Below are 17,524 nucleotides of genomic sequence, written 5' to 3'. Positions count from 1 at the left end.
TTCATGTGGATGCTTCTTATGATTATTTTTTCAAAATCTGCTTTCTGATTTTTATCCAAGCAAAGCACCAGGTGCTAAGAAGTGATACTACTGAAGTCGGTGGTATTTTTAATCTGCACATGATTTTTTTTCAGTCGGCTCTAGACCATCTGCAGCTTTTGGTGCAAACTGACATTGTGGTGGCAGACTCAGGCTTCAGCAATGTGTCTCCATAAGCATCTGATCGTGTTTCCAGTATGGGAACTCTTAATGTCTTAGTAATTGATTTCACTCCTTTGTGTCATGTTCTGCAACAGCTGCATGTTCTCCTCCCTGCAGTGTGCTTCACACAGCACCTGTCCAAACACAAGTTTTGATTTGCTTTTCCCATAGTAAACAATTTGCAAAGGGAGAAAATGAATGATGCTGCTGCAGATCTAAATTTCTGTATTGCTAATGTAAATGAGGCAGTGTTTAATTCCCCTACAATTCAATTTAGCTGAAGTTGGAAGAGGAAAGAAGGTGTCTGAAGCTAGCTGTTAAACATTTACTATTTCTAAAAGGTCTGGTGGACAACATCTCTTTCTAATGTCCATATATCATGCTTGCTAGAATAAGAGTTAAACTGTTTTCCAGCGCTGAGCACACAAGATTTCCTTGTGGAGTTAGTGATGTTGGTTCCTGATAGGGCTGATATTCAAATGAATGTCCTAGAGCCTCAGTAGTGGCTGATGTCCAGGTTCTGACTAAATAATTAGTCAAAGACCTAGCACAACAGTGCTAGGTGGTGTTAGTGTGGTTACTACCACAGCAATGGTGGTAGAAAGACTAGCCCTTTGCCAGGGCTCGAGAACATTGTGAGCAGTAAGGTAGGGAGTTGGCAGTAGATGTGAGGGTGTTTGATCTGTCTTCCATCTCTAGCATGAATAAGAAATTCTGAAGGCTACTGCTATGTGGGTGTTTGAGGAGTCTAATCCCAGCTTCTATTGCTGTCCTGCAGGCTAATTATTGGCCCTTTACAGTTAAGGAAATTTGATTGCAAAGGAAGTAGCATTCAGCTCCTGACACAATGGGAAATGTATCATCTTTGAAGATATACAACAGACTGTCCATCTTTTTTTTTTTTTTTTTTAATGGAAAATTCAAGGCTCTTTTCTGTTGCGAAAAGATTTTGCAGTCACACTTGCACATAAAGGAAACCAAGTACTACTTGTATATGGTTGTGCTCAAACATATCATTGATCTTTGCATAAAGAACTAGCTGAATACCAAACCAAAACCTGAGAGCCTCTAGTGAGCTAACAGTAAATACTGAACTTGCTCCCTCTAGTATGGGGATGGGGCTTTGAATATGTTGGTAGCTGGCATATATCCAGTATGTTTCAAATGGCTGAGCTGTTTGCGTGGTTTAGATTCTGTAAAGAGATAGTCCAGAGCTGTTCTGCCTGCTGACACTGCTAACGGGGACTAAGCAGTCACTGCTGTCTGACTGATAATCTGTCCACTCTGTATCAGTTTCTATCATGAGGTGGTTTTGGGTCCCATGATGGGGTTGTGTAAGAACAAAGTTATGGCTGTTCATTTTCTAGCTCCCTTAAACCATGTTGTCCTCTGGAATTGCAAATCTAGTATTTTCTGCATGATGCTGGTGCTGAAAAAGGATCTGCTTTCATCAATGCTTTTTTGAAGGAAGGGAGTGTTCCTCTACAAAGCAGACTTATGGTTTTGCTGTTGCAGCACATTAACCTTCTGTGAAAGCTGACTTTTGACTCTTTCACAGAAAAATTTTAAGTTATCCTGCATATTTTTGCCCCAGAGTGGCCTCTCACTTAGAGCTGCTAGTTCAGAGTTAAGCAAAAAGGAAGCTTGTAGGCATTACCAAGATTTCTAGCTGCACAGCTTCCTTGGTGCATGCTGCTGGCTTTGTTCAGTAATATTTAGGCAGATTGTGTTTCCATCTGTTGTGTATAAAGGCAGGTAAATATATTCATTATACCATGCAATTGACCTAGTCTGAATAAGATTCAGAAGACTTTTGTAAAGCTTGTATCTAGGTAGTACCTTCATGAGGAAGAATAGTTTGAGTCTGAATTCCTGTAGGAATAATAGATGAAAGGGGGTTGAGGTAGAAATGTTCCTGTCTCCTTCTTTGCTGCTTGGTTAAATTCCAGAGTAAATTTTTGTAGTGACAGAACGATGCGGATGCTTCACTACTTTGTTGGAAATAGTCTTCTGCCCCAAAGTAGCTGGCTGTAGAAATATCATTGAGCTGATACACACTGCAGTAACATCATGATTTATACTAGAGACCTTTCTATAGCACCTGATCCCCATGGCTTGTATCCGTACAACTTTTGCTTAAAAAGCTTAAACTTGTGTGCATAGACAAAACCTGGATTAGTTGATACAAGGAGGGTTGTACTGTCTGTCTTCAGCAGCTTTGCTTATGTACCTTAGCATCAGCTGCTGAACTCAGTGCTTACTGACCCACTAGCAAACACAGTAACTCTGCTCCCATTCCTCAGCTGCTAGTGATGGATTCAAAGAAGAGCCTGAGGGTGGGCTATGCCTGTCAAGGGTGCTGCTTATCCCACAGGCCTGATCACTTCACGGGTACCTTGAAATATTGCTTTCCTGGGGATGCAGGGCACAGGCACGGCAACAGTGGGAGATGCTTGTTTTGCTTCTTTGACCTTTTTCTGTATCAGACTGAAGTGCAGTTGGACTAGAAACTAGTGTGTAAAACAAACACAAAGCAAAGCAATGCTATCTCCACCACATGGTAGATTAACTGATTCCCTGGTAAAACTGCTTAGCTACTTATTGCTGTGGATAGCTTTGAAGTTGTGTCCCTTCAATATTTTCTTTTTTCCCTCTCAATGTTGTTTTTTTGGTTTGTTGTTCTTTTCTTTTTCTTTCTTTTTTTTTTTAATAAATTGATTCTAGCTTGAATCAGTGAGAGTTTGGCCTGTTAGGGGAATGAGGGGGCAAGCCTGTAGCTTGGACAGGGAGAGAGGTAACTAACTTGCTTGCCTAAGTGCTCCATGGCTGGCTGGCAAGCTTTCATGGAAATGCCCTGGTTTAATGGACACTGCATCTTACTGGCTCCTCAGGCAGCCTCTGTACAGACTAGTCACAAAATCCTCAACTGCTTTGACTTCTGCAGTATGAAAACATACTTCCTTCTTCCATGTCTCCCGCATGCTGTATGAAGCAGCTTCTGAAATGCTTTGTTTCTTATTACTTCTGACCTTGGATGTTCATTCATCCCCCTTCAGAGCCCCTTATTCCTTCTAGTCTCTGGTAGAGGACTCTGCTGTCTGCTATACTGGGTCTGTTGGGTGGTGAGTGCAGTCAGTGGGTGGGGACGTTTACCCATTTGATAGACCTAGTAGTGTTTAAATACATAGGAATACATGGTCTGGAGCACTTGATGCAGTACATAAAAACACTGAACCAAAAACTTACTGTGGCAGTTTCATGGGAGAAAGCAGCAAGTCCTGGGACAGTGGCTGGTTCCTCCAGCAAACGCAAGAATGCTTGTTTGTGTAGTGAAGGCTTGTGGTTGAGTGGTATGGAAATGTGTCTCAGATTGCACAGGAACATGTGGAAACTTGGCTTTTATAAAAGCAGTAGTCCAAAAATGGACTGCTTGTTGTTAAGGAGGTCAATGGCAAACTGCAATAAGCTTAAAAACTCAAGATCCTGTCATTTAGCACTTTGGCATTTTAGTACTTTGAAAGGGAAAGTAGATGGAGCCCATCTTGGGTATTAAGATGTAGGGTACCTGGAAGACCATGTTCTAAGTAGGTTTTGACTGTTGTGTATGAAACTGCAGTTATGGCACCAGTCCAGAGCTCCTCCAGCAATAAGGTGCTGTGCTAGCAGTTTTCTCTCAGAAGTACTTGATATGCCTGTCATAGAAAGGGAGAGAGGCCTGCTTCATCTTTAACTAGGACAGCACGTGAGATCTGGGACAGATTCACGCTGTGATATAGCCTGGGATGTTTTGGCCTTTAGTACAAGAACCTGGTCCTACTGGAGTGTCTTCCCTGCTTGAATGCTTTGGTCTTGCTATCTTTTGCCAGTTGTAGACTAAGCCTAGTACTGCAGGCTAAACAAGACGCAGGGGCTGACTTGATGTTCTCCTTCACATGAAGAAAAGGTGTCACTCTCCATCTGAGAGTATAAACCTTAGGTATGTAAGTATAGTGGTCTGTGTTAAACAGTTCTCTGTACCTGACCTGCGTGCCAGTCCTTCTCCTTCCTCAGCCACTGCTAGTAACTGCTTTTTGGAACTTCTCACAGTTCATCAGGGCTCTGAATGCTGTTGTTGTGGTTTAAGCTGTACACCCCCAAACATAATTGAGCTGCCAGCTGCCAGCCAGACTCCTTGCAGCTGTAGAAATATGTTTCTTCTTCATCCTTTTTCCTTTGGTAAATGGAACTGAATAACCTGCTGAAGATGAGGTGGGAAAGAGGGAGGAGGACTATACTTTCCCACTTGTCCTCCATGATTCAGTAGCAGCTTGGGGGTGTGATGTTGTGTACTGTGCTGTCTCTCCCTCTCCTCTGTCCAGTTTGTTGTTGTCACTGCTGCTGCTGTGGAATAAAAGTCCTTTTGTGCAGGGCCTCAGTGTGATGCCTTTCAGTTCCTTGCTGGCAGTCCAGCTTGTTGCATTCCCAGGCGTAAGCTGCTGACAAATGGAAGTGAGTCAGGCAGACACATGCAGCAGAGGGGGGAGCTTCCATCCCATTCAGATGTTAATGTTGCCGAGAACAGCCTCCCTTGGACTCTGGACGGCCTTTCTTCCTCTTCTCCTACTGTGTGCTTTCAATACATACTGCAAACTTTCTTCTCCAAAAGTCTCCTTAGCTGTGTGCGTGATATCCGCAAGTGAAGGTTTATTTACCCCACGCTCCCCTGTGTTTACAGGGGCTTTAGGCCAGCTCTCCAGTTTGTATTCAAGCAAGGACAGGCTGAATAATTTCATGGACTCACGTGGGATGATATATACAAGTTGCATGATTCTGTGTGTGCTACTTATAGCATGCCTCTGCTGAAAGCTCCCTTTGGCTTTTGGGCCTGAAAGGAACTGGAACCCTAATGCTGCTTTTGTATGGGCAGAAGAAATGTCTGATCCAAGCCCTAAAGAATCTAAATAGTGATGTGTTTGCTGGGAACCTATGCCCTTGGTAGTGTATCTCGCCAAAGCTAGAGACCACATCACAAGGCAACGGAGTGCATCCTTAGGATTCATTAAAGTAATTTAAAAGGAAGTAGGCATTTAGGGAGAAATCATAAACCATGAGACAAGGCAGTACAAAATGACTTCAGCTTACCTGGCAGAGGGGACTCCATGATCAGGCAGCTGGTTTCCTGGGGCAAGGCTCATCCCCTGCTGTCCATTTGTGGAGTATCTCTGAAGGAGGGAAGCCATGAGCAAGCCTGAGGGGTGGGTGGGTGGGTGGGTGTAAAAGTAGTTTAGTGTTGCACTTTAGGTACAATGTCAAAGACAAGAGTGTTGTTCCTTCCTCTGCCTTGTCTGGTAATGGAGGTGGCAGATAAGTGACGGTATGAGAATAACTCCTGGGTGTTCAGAAGAGATGTGGAGGAACTTAAGTTTCTAGACTTGCTGCACGCTGTGGCATGTTCCAGACTTGCCAGGGCACAGAGCTGTGGTCTTATGCTAGTGAACAGTCATCATTAAGAAACCTCCCACTTCTGTTTTCCAGCAGTAGCATTATACTGCAGTAGTCTTGCCCCCCCATGAGGCTCTTGTCTCTTGTTACAGTACGTCTGTAAAGCCTTAACTCTTATTTACACAGCACTCATGGTATGCTAGGGAAATAACTAAGGAGAGAGCTTACCTAGTGATGTAGTTAGTTTTTGTGGTGGCTTTGTCCTGGCATAGGGATATCATTACCCACTGCAGTACATTTAATGGTGCCACTTATTAAAGAGCTGCATGAAAGGCCTGTCCACAGCTATTTGTAGAGTAGAATTCAGATATTAAACCAGCACAGCCTAGCAGGACACAACCTTGCAGGTGATTCATGGCTTGCTCAGGAGTGGTGCATTTACATGATAAGTGAGGGGTGTACCTGAAAGTGGAGCTGTGTCAAGCTGTTGCATTGTATTTTGGCTAAACATGTTGTCTTTTATAATTAGCTGAAGAAAATAGTGTCCTAGCTGTTGTTTATAAATAGCAGTAAGCCTTAGAGAGATGGGGGAGAGGGAAAAATACAATATATCTCCCACTTAACACCCCTCAGATGCCCCATCATCTGTGTATGTGCACTGTAGCAAGGGAGGCAGAAAGCTAGGGCACTGGTTGTGTTTGAACTTGCCTTGAAGAGTGAGATCAGCGTGGCTGCCTGGGCTTTTGCTAATCATCTTTCTTCCAGGTCGTCAAGACAATTGGTCTAAGAGAGGTCTGGTTTTTTGGACTTCAGTATCAGGACACCAAGGGCTTCTCAACATGGCTGAAATTGAACAAAAAGGTATGTTTGCTCCAAGCTTTCACTTGTCCTGGGTTCCCTTCTCTTGGAGGGCAGGGGCAGCTTCAGTCTCTCTACTTCTGAAAGGGATCTGTTCTTGCCTCTCTGCCTGTGGCACCTAGAGGTACCACAAGATTACCGAGTTGGTGTTGCCTTTCTTCAGTCTATGCACCCCTTCCCCAAGGTGCAAGGAGTCGTGGTGTCTGACCTGATCCTCCTGCATCTAGTCCTGCTTGTTATTCAGGCAGATGTGTTATCCTTTTTGGTAATGTGCTGATGTGATGCTCATGTGAGCATCTTGGTTGGAGAGAAACCTGGGAGGTAACTTACCTAGCACTGATCATAACTAGTGGCTTGTCTTAAGTCCTGTGGGGAGAGGTGATGAGGTATTTGGCAGTAAGGAATTGAAATCCTTGCTTTTCTGCCCATTAACTTCTGCATTGGAAAAGAGAATTTTTCTTTTTTCCTAATGCATGCTTGCCTTGTTGTTATAAACCTGCTTCCCTTCACTTGGTATGTAGGCTATAAAATGTGATAACTCTGTTGTAGGTAACAGCACAGGATGTACGCAAAGAAAGCCCCCTGCTTTTCAAATTCCGTGCCAAGTTCTACCCAGAGGATGTGGCAGAAGAGCTGATCCAGGACATCACACAGCGCCTTTTCTTCCTCCAAGTGAAGGAGGCAATTCTGAATGATGACATTTATTGCCCTCCAGAAACAGCTGTCCTTCTGGCTTCTTATGCTGTCCAGTCAAAATATGGAGACTTCAACAAAGAGGTGCACAAGTCTGGCTACCTTGCTAGTGACAAACTGCTCCCACAGAGGTGAGTGAACCTGGGTAGCCTCAGACCTTCTTTGTGTTAAAGGGTTTAGGATTCTTTGGAGGTGGGGTAGGAGATGTCTTGATTGGAATGTCCAGAATAAAATATAGCCTGTTGTCTCTCTGAGGATTGGGGTTAGTATTCATTTACAAGAGTTTTAATCTTAAACGTCCTGTTGCTGCTGAAGAAACTCTAATCAGAAGTGGTGAGAGAAGCTCCAAGACAAAAAATTGCTACAAGGAGAAGCACAGCTGAATACAGCTTGTCATTTGTCAGAAGTCTGAATACTGACCAGTGTGTCTCTAGCTAGCCTTATAATAAAACTGTATTTCCTGGAATACTTTTGTGGGGAAAATGTGATGCCAATGGAGAATTTAATGAAACATAATTCAAGACTGACAGGACTATGCATAAATGCAGTGGCTGGTTTTAAACATCCTATGTACTCTTTCTAGAGTTCTGGAGCAGCACAAGCTTAACAAGGACCAATGGGAAGAGAGGATCCAGGTGTGGCATGAGGAGCATCGAGGAATGATTAGGTAACTGATGCAGTGTGAAACTGGAGTATTTAGAGTGGTAAATGCTAGTGTGTAATATATGAATGCATACAAAAATCTGTGGCTTGCTTCAGGCTCAGAGTGACTAGGTTCACATGCCTTTGCCCTTGCTAGTCCACCTCAGCTGGCTGTTCTTAGTAAAACAAAACTGAGTTTGAAGAGTTTGTTATTATCTGCTCGGGTGGTGCTTGGAACCTTTGTAGCTTGTTGCTGCTCTGCCCATGTAGGAAGACAACACCTTCTTGCTCTATGGTTTATAGACCCATAAAAGAGTATCTGCTTTCTCTTTGCATGCTGCAGAGAAGATGCCGTCTTGGAGTACCTGAAAATTGCACAGGATCTGGAAATGTATGGTGTGAACTACTTCAGCATTAAGAACAAGAAGGGCTCTGAACTCTGGCTAGGTGTAGATGCTCTTGGACTCAACATTTACGAGCAGAATGACAGGTAATAAACCCCCTCTCCTCATCATTGCTTTTAGCTACTTTCCAGTGTAAAGGCGTTCAAAATTAAACTTTTCTGGAACTGAAGTCTCTAACTAGACTTTACAATTTCTGTATTCTTGGCTGTGCTTTGACACTGCCAGAATGATCCATAAAATGTGCTGCTTTGGACCAAAACATATAAGAAACTGGCAAATGTTATCAAGCAACTTTTACTTGTATCCCTGGTCTTCCTGCCACAGATGCATTCTTCAGTTCTGGTTTCCATTAAAAAAGTGGTATTGAAAAACCGCTGCTTATGTTTATAGTTCATTTACAAGACTAATTTTGTTTTGCTGATTCCAGTCAATGTAAGAGTACTGAAATACGAAGGCAGATTTGCTTAAATTTTGAGCTTTATATTGTAAGTCAAGAATTTGGAATGACTTGGGGCTCTTTTATTTCCTTTTGCTTTCCATTTCTGCAGGCTGACACCGAAAATTGGATTCCCTTGGAGCGAGATCAGAAATATCTCATTCAATGACAAGAAATTTGTTATCAAGCCTATTGACAAGAAAGCACCAGTAAGAAGCAACATTCAAACTAAACTTTGAGGCTTAGCTGAATGATCAGCCCTCAATCTTTTCATAATAATGTCAAGGCTGCTTTAAGCAGTGCTCTACTACCTGATCTATTTGCTGGGAGAGTTTTTTCTTGCAAATTTATAATTAATGTAATTGTCTTCATCTTTAAGGTTTATTAATTTCCTGTGTCAGCTGATACCTTCTGTTCATTCTCATTGCATTGCTGCTTGAAAGCATTTTCCTGCCGCTATTCCTCCTTTTTAATAGAACAGTTATTTATCCATTAGGCATAATGCTTAACATCCTTTCTGGCATAAGACAAAACATTACACTTGATGTGGCTGGTCAGACTGTTGCATTAAGTAACTGTGTGGGAAGAAAGGTGGGAGAAGTCATAGTCTCAGCGTGCTTGGTAAGCCAGTTGCTGATAGTGTATGTAATGAAACTGTGAAGCCAAGCTGCTGTGTACTTTCTGATGAGGATGCTTTACAATGAAACCCAGCATACTGTAACAACAAGCTGTGAACTTCTGCCCTGTATGTATTTCTTGGATTGAAATTCATTCCTGAAAGATAAGTGTTTAACTACCAGTGAGTTAGACACCATGAAGAAAAGCTGGTGAGCAGTTCCAGAGAGCTTAGGGTCTTGGAGCATATTGCATACATAGGGGGCTGCTTATGCCAAAAGAACAGGTCTAATGCTGCCTTTTTCTTGTCCCAAGGACTTTGTATTCTATGCCCCTCGGTTACGGATTAACAAACGAATCTTGGCACTTTGTATGGGGAACCATGAGCTCTACATGCGCAGACGTAAACCAGATACCATTGAGGTGCAGCAGATGAAAGCACAGGCTCGGGAAGAGAAGCATCAGAAACAGATGGAGAGGTTGGTAGGGTTCTGAGTAACCTGGACTTCATTGATTGCTGTGCAATGGCATTATGTGGTATAAATTGCTGACAGCACTGTAATATGCTAGATTCAAAAGTAGAGCAGGCTGCTTTGTGCTTCAGTAGATCTTAATGAAATGATGGAAATGACATGTATCACAAATGTGACCCACCAGCACTTTCTTGGAATTAAAGATTTGTCTGTCCATTTGACAGGACTGATGTGGATCTTGATATAAGGAGATTTCCCTTATAACATTGCTGTTACCAACTTGTCATTGAGATAAATGTCAGCAGAGTTTTTTCTTTCTGCACTGCTATAAAGGGGCATGCGTGGAATAAAACTCATAAGCTGTGTGCTGTAGTGCGCATCTCTTGTGTCCTTATGGCTGTACTAGGAGTGCTCCAATCCGGGTAGCTGTTAATTTGAAATTGCATTATGACTTCTTCCTTATCAGAGCCCTGCTGGAGAATGAGAAGAAGAAGAGGGAGTTGGCAGAAAAAGAGAAGGAAAAGATTGAACGTGAGAAGGAAGAGCTAATGGAGAGACTCAAGCAAATTGAGGAACAAACCAAGAAAGCTCAGCAAGGTAATATGAAATGTTCCAGTATTTCCTTAAATGCATAGTCTGAGAGAGAAGGGTTCAAGTAGTGTAGCTATGAGCATCTTGTCGATTTTGTTCTCCAGTATTGTGTACTAACTGGTGTTAGGGCCCTGGTTTAGCTTTCTAAAGCTGAATGTAAGCCCTCCATACGCATCTGGTGGAATAGGACTTGCATTAGAGATGAGTGGCAGCCAAGATGCCTCTCTGGCAGTGAGAGTACCTTGCAGCTGTTCATGTGCTGCCTGGAAGCTTTATCCCAGCACGTCCATAGGGGGAAGGAATCAAAGTGTAGCAGGGGTAACACCAGCCAGTACTCTGGTGGTGGGATTGCTATCTGATTGATTGGCCTGTGTTACAGTATGATATTGCTCAAGCAAAATGCTGCATGCTTCTCTGTCATTTTGGAATGAGTACTTCCCCACAAATGAATTGGGCATGTAATGTGTTAGGTTTGCGCAGGCCAGTCTCTTAGCCTTCCAGCTCCAGTTACAATATGAAGGAGATGAAGGGCAACAGTTGCTCCCATCCCTCCGTGTACCTTTGAAGGAAAACCCTCATCCAGGACATACGAGTTCTGCCATTCTTTACTTGATCTCTCTTCAAATGTTCTCCCCTATTCTTTCAGAACTGGAAGAACAAACCCGCAGAGCTATGGAGCTGGAACAGGAGAGAAAACGAGCTCAGGAGGAAGCAGAGAAACTGGCTAAAGAACGTAGAGAAGCAGAAGAGGCAAAGGAGGCCCTATTGAAAGCATCCCACGATCAACAAAAGACCCAGGAACAGTTGGTAAGTGGGTGAACTGAAAATTGGGTAGGGAGAATAAGCTCTTGAAGCAAACCAGGCTATGAATATAGTAAGGAAGCATGGTCTGGTTCCTTAATTTTTAGCCTCAAGCAGATGAACTTATACCTAAATACAAGTGTATTTGTGCAATAGATATGAATTGTTGTGCTTTTTTCCTTTTTTGTATGTAATGCTGAGAAGAGTGTAGAGCTCACTCATTGCTTTCCCTGGGTTTTAATTTTCCCTTGCATCATGGAGGTATGAGTTGGACTGAAGTTTACAAGAAAGTTTTCTTACTGGAAAGATGTTAAAGATACTGTTTTTATTCAGGACTTTGACTAAATGCTTCATCTAGCAGGTACTTTGGTTTTGTCCCCGCTAAAAGCCTTTCTTTTGCAGGCTGCTGAGATGGCAGAACTCACAGCTAGGATCACACAGCTGGAGCTGGCCAGGCAGAAGAAAGAGAGTGAGGCCCAAGAATGGCAACAGAAGGTACAACAGAATCTGGGAAAACAGCAGTACTTTCTATGGAGTTGCTCTTCATTTTGTGTTGTGACCTAAACTACTGCACTAGAAAACACAGCAGACTTGAGTGTCTGCAAGCTTGAGGCCATTGTAAATACCCAGCTTTACTTTTCTTGGAGTAATGACTGCTATTCTAAGTCCATGTAGCAATATTTTCACTAATCAGGCCTGTAGCCCATTTTCAATGAATTATAAGCATTCTTCAAAACTCTGAAGTGTAAGCAGAAAGTTTTGCAAATGATTGTGGCTGAGTAGCTTTGGAACATAGTGCCTCAGTGGCAAGCTTTCCTGTAGTAAGCACTGAGTAGTGCTTCTGTGTGCTTCTACGAGAAGTCTCATGCACTCAGGGTTATATTGGCTAACTCAGTGGCATGTCCTGCTGCAGGCACAGATGGTGCAGGAGGACCTAGAAAAGACCAAAGAGGAGTTGAAGACTGCCATGAGCACCCCTCACGTCACTGAGCCCATGCATTCTGAGAATGAGCATGATGACGAGCAGGATGAGAATGCGGCAGAAGCCAGTGCTGAGCTACGGTCAGAGGCCACCATCAAGGATCGCAGTGAGGAACAACGCACCACTGAAGCGGAGAAGAACGAACGGGTCCAGAAACACTTGAAGGTAAGAAGTCACAGCAGAGAGGGCGTGTGTCTGGGGGCTGCTTCTAGTCTTATCAGTAATTGCAGCTGGTAGGTATTTACTGTATTTAAAAAAAATAAAGGAAGGGGGGAAAAGGAGTGGTCATGACGTCAGATAGCTGCTTAACCACTGAGCAAAGAGGCAGATCTTGTCTCCTTGACTTCCATTTCACTGGAAGTAGTGAAGTATTTTCAAGCAGTGCCAAAAAGCAGCATTTGTCGGATGTAGTGTGCTTGCGTGAGTCTTGCCAGCCATCTGACAGCTGTTCATAGGCCTGGGTGCAATGAATCAGAGAACTTGGTCCAGTTCCTATCAAGCAGCTGTCTGTAACTGTCTTGTCTGTCTGGGTTGCATTGCAAAACCCTGAAAGCAGCTCACTAGCGCTCAGAATGGAGAGAGCAGTGCTGTGCTGCTTTCCCATAAGGAATTCCAGTGTTCTGGTGTTGACTCTTTCCAAGCTTTTTGTACACTGCCTGCTAGTTGCCTGACTTGAATCAGGCTTTGCTTGTTCTGTATCATGCTGTGGTGGTTATGCACAGCAGAATGACAGAGGTGCACTTTAGCTTCTGCAGCAATCTGCTTTTGTGATAGAAGCCTTGTGGCTGCTCACATCCTACAAGATGCTTTTGTTGCCTTTAGGGGTCTTTCCATTTGACTTTTTGAAGTACATTGGTGACAGACTGCCTGATGTTTTCTACCTTCAAATGTTAGGGAATAATATTAACAGATAATCACAGATTTGTTTAGGTTGGAAGGGACCTCTTAAGATCATCTGGTCCCACTTCCTTGCTCAGGTGGTGTCAGCTAGAGCAGGTTGCCTGGAACTGTAAACATTCAGGCTTACCTGTTTCCGTAGATATTGAATCTTTAGGAGGATCAGTAAGAAACTTCCGTGTCCAGCTTTGTGTCTCTGGCATGTGCTAACTCATTGCTATCTGTTTCCCCTTCTCTGAAGGCTCTTTCCTCAGAGCTGGCAAATGCTCGGGATGAAACCAAGAAGACAGCCAATGATATGATCCACGCTGAGAACATGCGTCTAGGCCGAGACAAGTACAAGACCCTCCGTCAGATTCGGCAGGGCAACACCAAGCAGCGCATCGATGAGTTTGAGTCCATGTAAACTCTCCCCTGCACCTGCTGCCCTGCACTCTCTTCTCCTCTCTTTCCCATCCTCTCCCATCATTCACTCGTAATCGTGCTACGCTGGAACCACTACAGAAGAGTGACCATGGTCTTATTTATCGAGTTTTGGGCAAATGCTGGAGTTAAGCAACAGAAGAAAGAATAGTATTTACATCTTCCTGGGGTGGCTTGTTAAAGCAAACATGTATTGGGGCAAATCTGAAATTGCTTGGCTTTGGGTGAAGTCTCACTGTGTGTAGTTTTGCATTCCTTACTGAAGTGGCTGTGTTGTTGTCCTCTCCCATTGGGTGAGGAGGACAGCAGATGCTTTTACTGAATTATGTACAGTAAAGTGCTAAGTTTGACACTGTGCCTTCCTGCTAACTTGTGCAAGCTTCAGTATTAAGCTTAGTAGCCAGGGTCTGAATTTCTGACGATACAGGGTCTGAATCATGTAGTTGAGAAGGGGAGGCTGGAGCTTAGGAAGAAGGGTTGGAGGTAAAATATGGACTTTCTAAAAGACCAAAGCTTTTGTCCTTCAAACATAAGCAGACCAAACAGATTCTGTGGCGTTCCTGCTAGTGTTACCTTTTGTTGTTTAATGATGGAACTTTGAGTTCCTAATCATGCAGAGGCCTTTGGAGTATTTCCACTGATGCAGTGTGGTTTGGAGCCTCGAATTCCCTGCTTTCCAGAAGTTTTGTCTCTGGTAAATGGCTTTGTTCACTGTCATTTGTCTGACTTGAATGTAACCAGTGAGGCAGAGATAGCTAAAAACCACTGCTGCCTTTTTTGGGTTTGCCAATGGAAACCTAAAGGGCTAGGTAAAAAAGGACTAAAGACTAAAAATTTTTGTAGCTGTGTTTTCCCTTGCTGAACCAGGATATTTCTAGTCATCTGAATAGGATTTCAGATTTTTCCATAAGAGGCCTATTTAGCACATAGTCATTGGTGCCTTATGACTGTGTATAGATCTACTGTAGTTCAGATGTCTTTAGTTTAAACTAGATGCAATCATAAAAAGTGATCAGCAGCTGGGGACCAAACAATACTCTTACCTGGGTCATGTACAAGACTATATCTGTCTTCCTGGCTTCAAGCAGCATTTGAGGGTAGAGGATCCTGAGATACTTGTCCAATTGCTGCCTTAATCCTCACTAGCATTCTGCCAGATCCCTGGATCAAGTGCTTTTCCTTCCCCAGAAGGATGCTTTGCCCCTCTGTAGCTTTGAGAACAGAAGGCTTTGTCTCTTAGAAGTGGGATACTAGTGGCTGTGAGACTGGTCCCAAGAGCCATTTTTTACCAGTTGTTGTAATACCCATCACCTCCTGTCTTCCAAGCTATCCATGCTGTAGCTAGCCAGAATCCTTCCTGCCATTTCTGGGGAGGAAACAGCCATGTACGCTCAGGGTTGAATTGGATTTTGCCTTGATCCTTCATAGAAGGAAATGTAAACCTTCAGAAGAGGCCTCTCAAAAATGGATTCCACCTACAATGGAGTCCTCCTTTGTTTTGCCCTCCTTGGATTAGCCTGTCTCCATAGGAAGTCATCAGGCTAGCCTGTGACTTATTTTCTTGCCTAGCATGATCCTAAATCTTGTGACTTTCTCAGTTTTGTGGATTCCCCCTTTGTATGGTATCACCGCTAGTGGTGATAGAAGGAAAAGATCTGAATGTTAGAGCATTTTCAGCCACTTGCTCTATGGGAAAGGTAAAGGGGGACTGTGCCAAAAAGAAATGTTCGTGATAGTGTTAATAAACTGCAGTATTTCCCCAAGAATTCCTTGGGCTGCTGGAAACAACCTTACCAGTGCTGTATTATTTTATTTTTTGGAAGCAATACAAGTCTCGGTGGAGATCCATACAAATGCCAGCCAACCAACCAACCTCTGTTAGGAGCATAGCTTAGCGTGTGCCTTCTAAACATCCAGGTAGGTCATGTAGGAGCCCCCTTCTCCTCCCTGGACACAGCATGCTTTTGGGAGGGATCACGATGTGGTAAGCTTTTGGTTGGCCAAAGTAGTTTGAAAGTCACAAATGAAAGATTGCAGTTAAATTTGTCAGAACAGATTTATGTATTTCTGTACTGAAGGGTTACTGGCACTGGCTCTACATGAGTCTCATTACTGGGGGGACAGACAACCTTTACACTTCTGTTTTGGTGCTTTAAAGCTGGTTCTCAGCACTTCTGCTCTGTCCATGGCAACTATTGATGCATTTGGGTGTGAGAAAAGCCTTTATTACATTTTAGCAACTTCCTAACAAGCTGATGTATGGTGCCTGGAATATGTGTTCAAATAATAAACCAGTAAACCTTTTCTGCTTTGGGTCACACCACACTGCGGAGATCATGTATTATGATGCTGGCATGACTTCTGTTTATATAGTATTTTAATCGTTCTAATTCCGATGGTCCAATATAGGAATAGAACGGCTTGTGCCAGTGAGTCTACCTAACTCTTTGTAGTTGTTTCAGCCCTGCCTTCTTCTTAACCAGTATTATATTCCAGTGGTATCTAATGATATTTGATTTCAATACTTCTAGCTATGCACAATTAGAAAATATTAGTCATGGGATGGAGGCTGTGTTTATGGTCCTCCTTCCCTTGGAAATGTATACTGTATTGTAAAGAAATGATATTTTGCAAGAAAACTAATGTAAGAAGCTTTCAGTATTATGGTGAGATTTGTAGACACGGTTTTTTATTTGTTAGAATACAGTGAATTGTTCTTCTTCCTCTCCATGTTCCAGTTTAATTGGATAACTACTCCTCTTGGGGATGGAAGTACTTTATCAAATGTTTGCCTGGCTTGGGTTTTTTTTTTTCTTGTTTTATTTTTTTTTTTTTTTGTTGCTGTAAATTATGTTATGTTTTTGACCAGTCTTTTTACTGGATTATAATAAAACATCAGATCCGTAAGGTTATGGAGTAATTCATGGGTCCATGTGCGTATCTGCAGAGAGAACCTTGATATTAAGGCATTTTTTTCCTGTTTGGAGGAGTTGTTAAAATCCATACCCTTTTCTTCCTAAAGTGCCAATAAAGTTCAGAGAAATTCAGCAGATGGTGTCTGGCTGGTTACTTAAGGCATGCTTTGAGCGTAGTGCTGTGTCTCCAAGCTAAACAGGTCTTCCACGTGGTTCCCGAGAAGTCAGCCTTGTAGCACTCTTACGGATATGGAGATCTTACATCCTGAAAAGCGACTGCTTGAAGAACATCCCATTCCCCACCTCCCCAGCCGCCCAAGCTGTCTGACTAGAGCAAGTACTGGGATTCATATTTCTTTGTAGAGACACAGGGTCTATATGTATTTATATATTTATATTGTGTTTAACTTCAAAGTGGAGGAGGAACTGCTGTTGGAACTTGCCCCCAGTGAGTGCCTGCCATGCCATGTCCATGTGTATCCACGGTGAGATTAGTGTGCAGATAGTAGCCAGGTCTCAATGCTGCTGCTTGCCTCCAACATCCTCCTCGGTCTGTCCTGCTCTGACCATGTACCAGGGATTTAAACCCTATTTGTTTTGCAGATACCTTACTGTGACTATCTTATCTCTACCTGTTTTCCCTGAGGTCTCAGGGTTGGGCCCAATGATGGCAGAGAATGGCTCCTGCCATCTTTCTACTAATGAACTGTGTGATTTTTCTTTGTAGCTGCTTCCTATGTGGTTGTGAAGAGGGGCTTTGCAGAATCTCTGCCTCAAGGCTGCTGCACTGCAGAATAAGGCAGAGATTTCATCAGAACATGTTAGTGCTCAGAGATCTGGAGCTAGGAGAGAAAGCTGAACTTGTCTATAAACAAAACATGAAATGTGGAGCAATGGATACTTCTGCAATCCCCACCAGGCATGGCATGGATCCAGCTTCCATAGGTGGGTTTTTGTTCCAGGATTTCAAACTCCTGAACACCACTGGAAGAATTGCATGTCTGCTTCAAGACTACTGCAGCCTTCAAGTGAAGGCTGCTTTGATCTGGGAAGGTTGCTTTCACAAATGGGGTTCTTGCTGCTTTTATTGCCCTTGCTTCTCAATGGACAATACCTTCCAGCTTGTGCTTAAATTTCTGGAGTCTCTGGGGCTTCTGCTTGCAGTCAGGTTA

At 43.2% G+C, this 17,524-nt stretch overlaps 1 protein-coding gene across 1 annotated transcript in view; it reads left to right on the top strand.

Moving 5' to 3' along the window:
• Positions 1-15,151, top strand: part of MSN (moesin) — a 39,946-nt gene extending 24,795 nt beyond the window's left edge. Inside the window, exons 3-13 of the mRNA XM_030496675.1 lie at positions 6,388-6,483; positions 7,030-7,304; positions 7,757-7,840; positions 8,159-8,305; positions 8,768-8,864; positions 9,586-9,749; positions 10,210-10,340; positions 10,981-11,141; positions 11,538-11,630; positions 12,049-12,282; positions 13,256-15,151. Of these exons, the coding sequence (XP_030352535.1) occupies positions 6,388-6,483; positions 7,030-7,304; positions 7,757-7,840; positions 8,159-8,305; positions 8,768-8,864; positions 9,586-9,749; positions 10,210-10,340; positions 10,981-11,141; positions 11,538-11,630; positions 12,049-12,282; positions 13,256-13,420 (1,647 nt within the window). The 3' untranslated portion in view covers positions 13,421-15,151. The remainder of the gene's footprint in view (positions 1-6,387; positions 6,484-7,029; positions 7,305-7,756; positions 7,841-8,158; positions 8,306-8,767; positions 8,865-9,585; positions 9,750-10,209; positions 10,341-10,980; positions 11,142-11,537; positions 11,631-12,048; positions 12,283-13,255) is intronic.
• Positions 15,152-17,524: the final 2,373 nt, after the last annotated feature.

The sequence above is a fragment of the Strigops habroptila genome, chromosome 9, assembly GCF_004027225.2.
Source record: "Strigops habroptila isolate Jane chromosome 9, bStrHab1.2.pri, whole genome shotgun sequence".
In the NCBI taxonomy this organism is placed as follows: Eukaryota; Metazoa; Chordata; class Aves; order Psittaciformes; family Psittacidae; genus Strigops; species Strigops habroptila.
The sequence above is the reverse complement of the archived record's forward strand: the minus strand, read 5'-3'. Positions and strand labels throughout refer to the sequence as shown.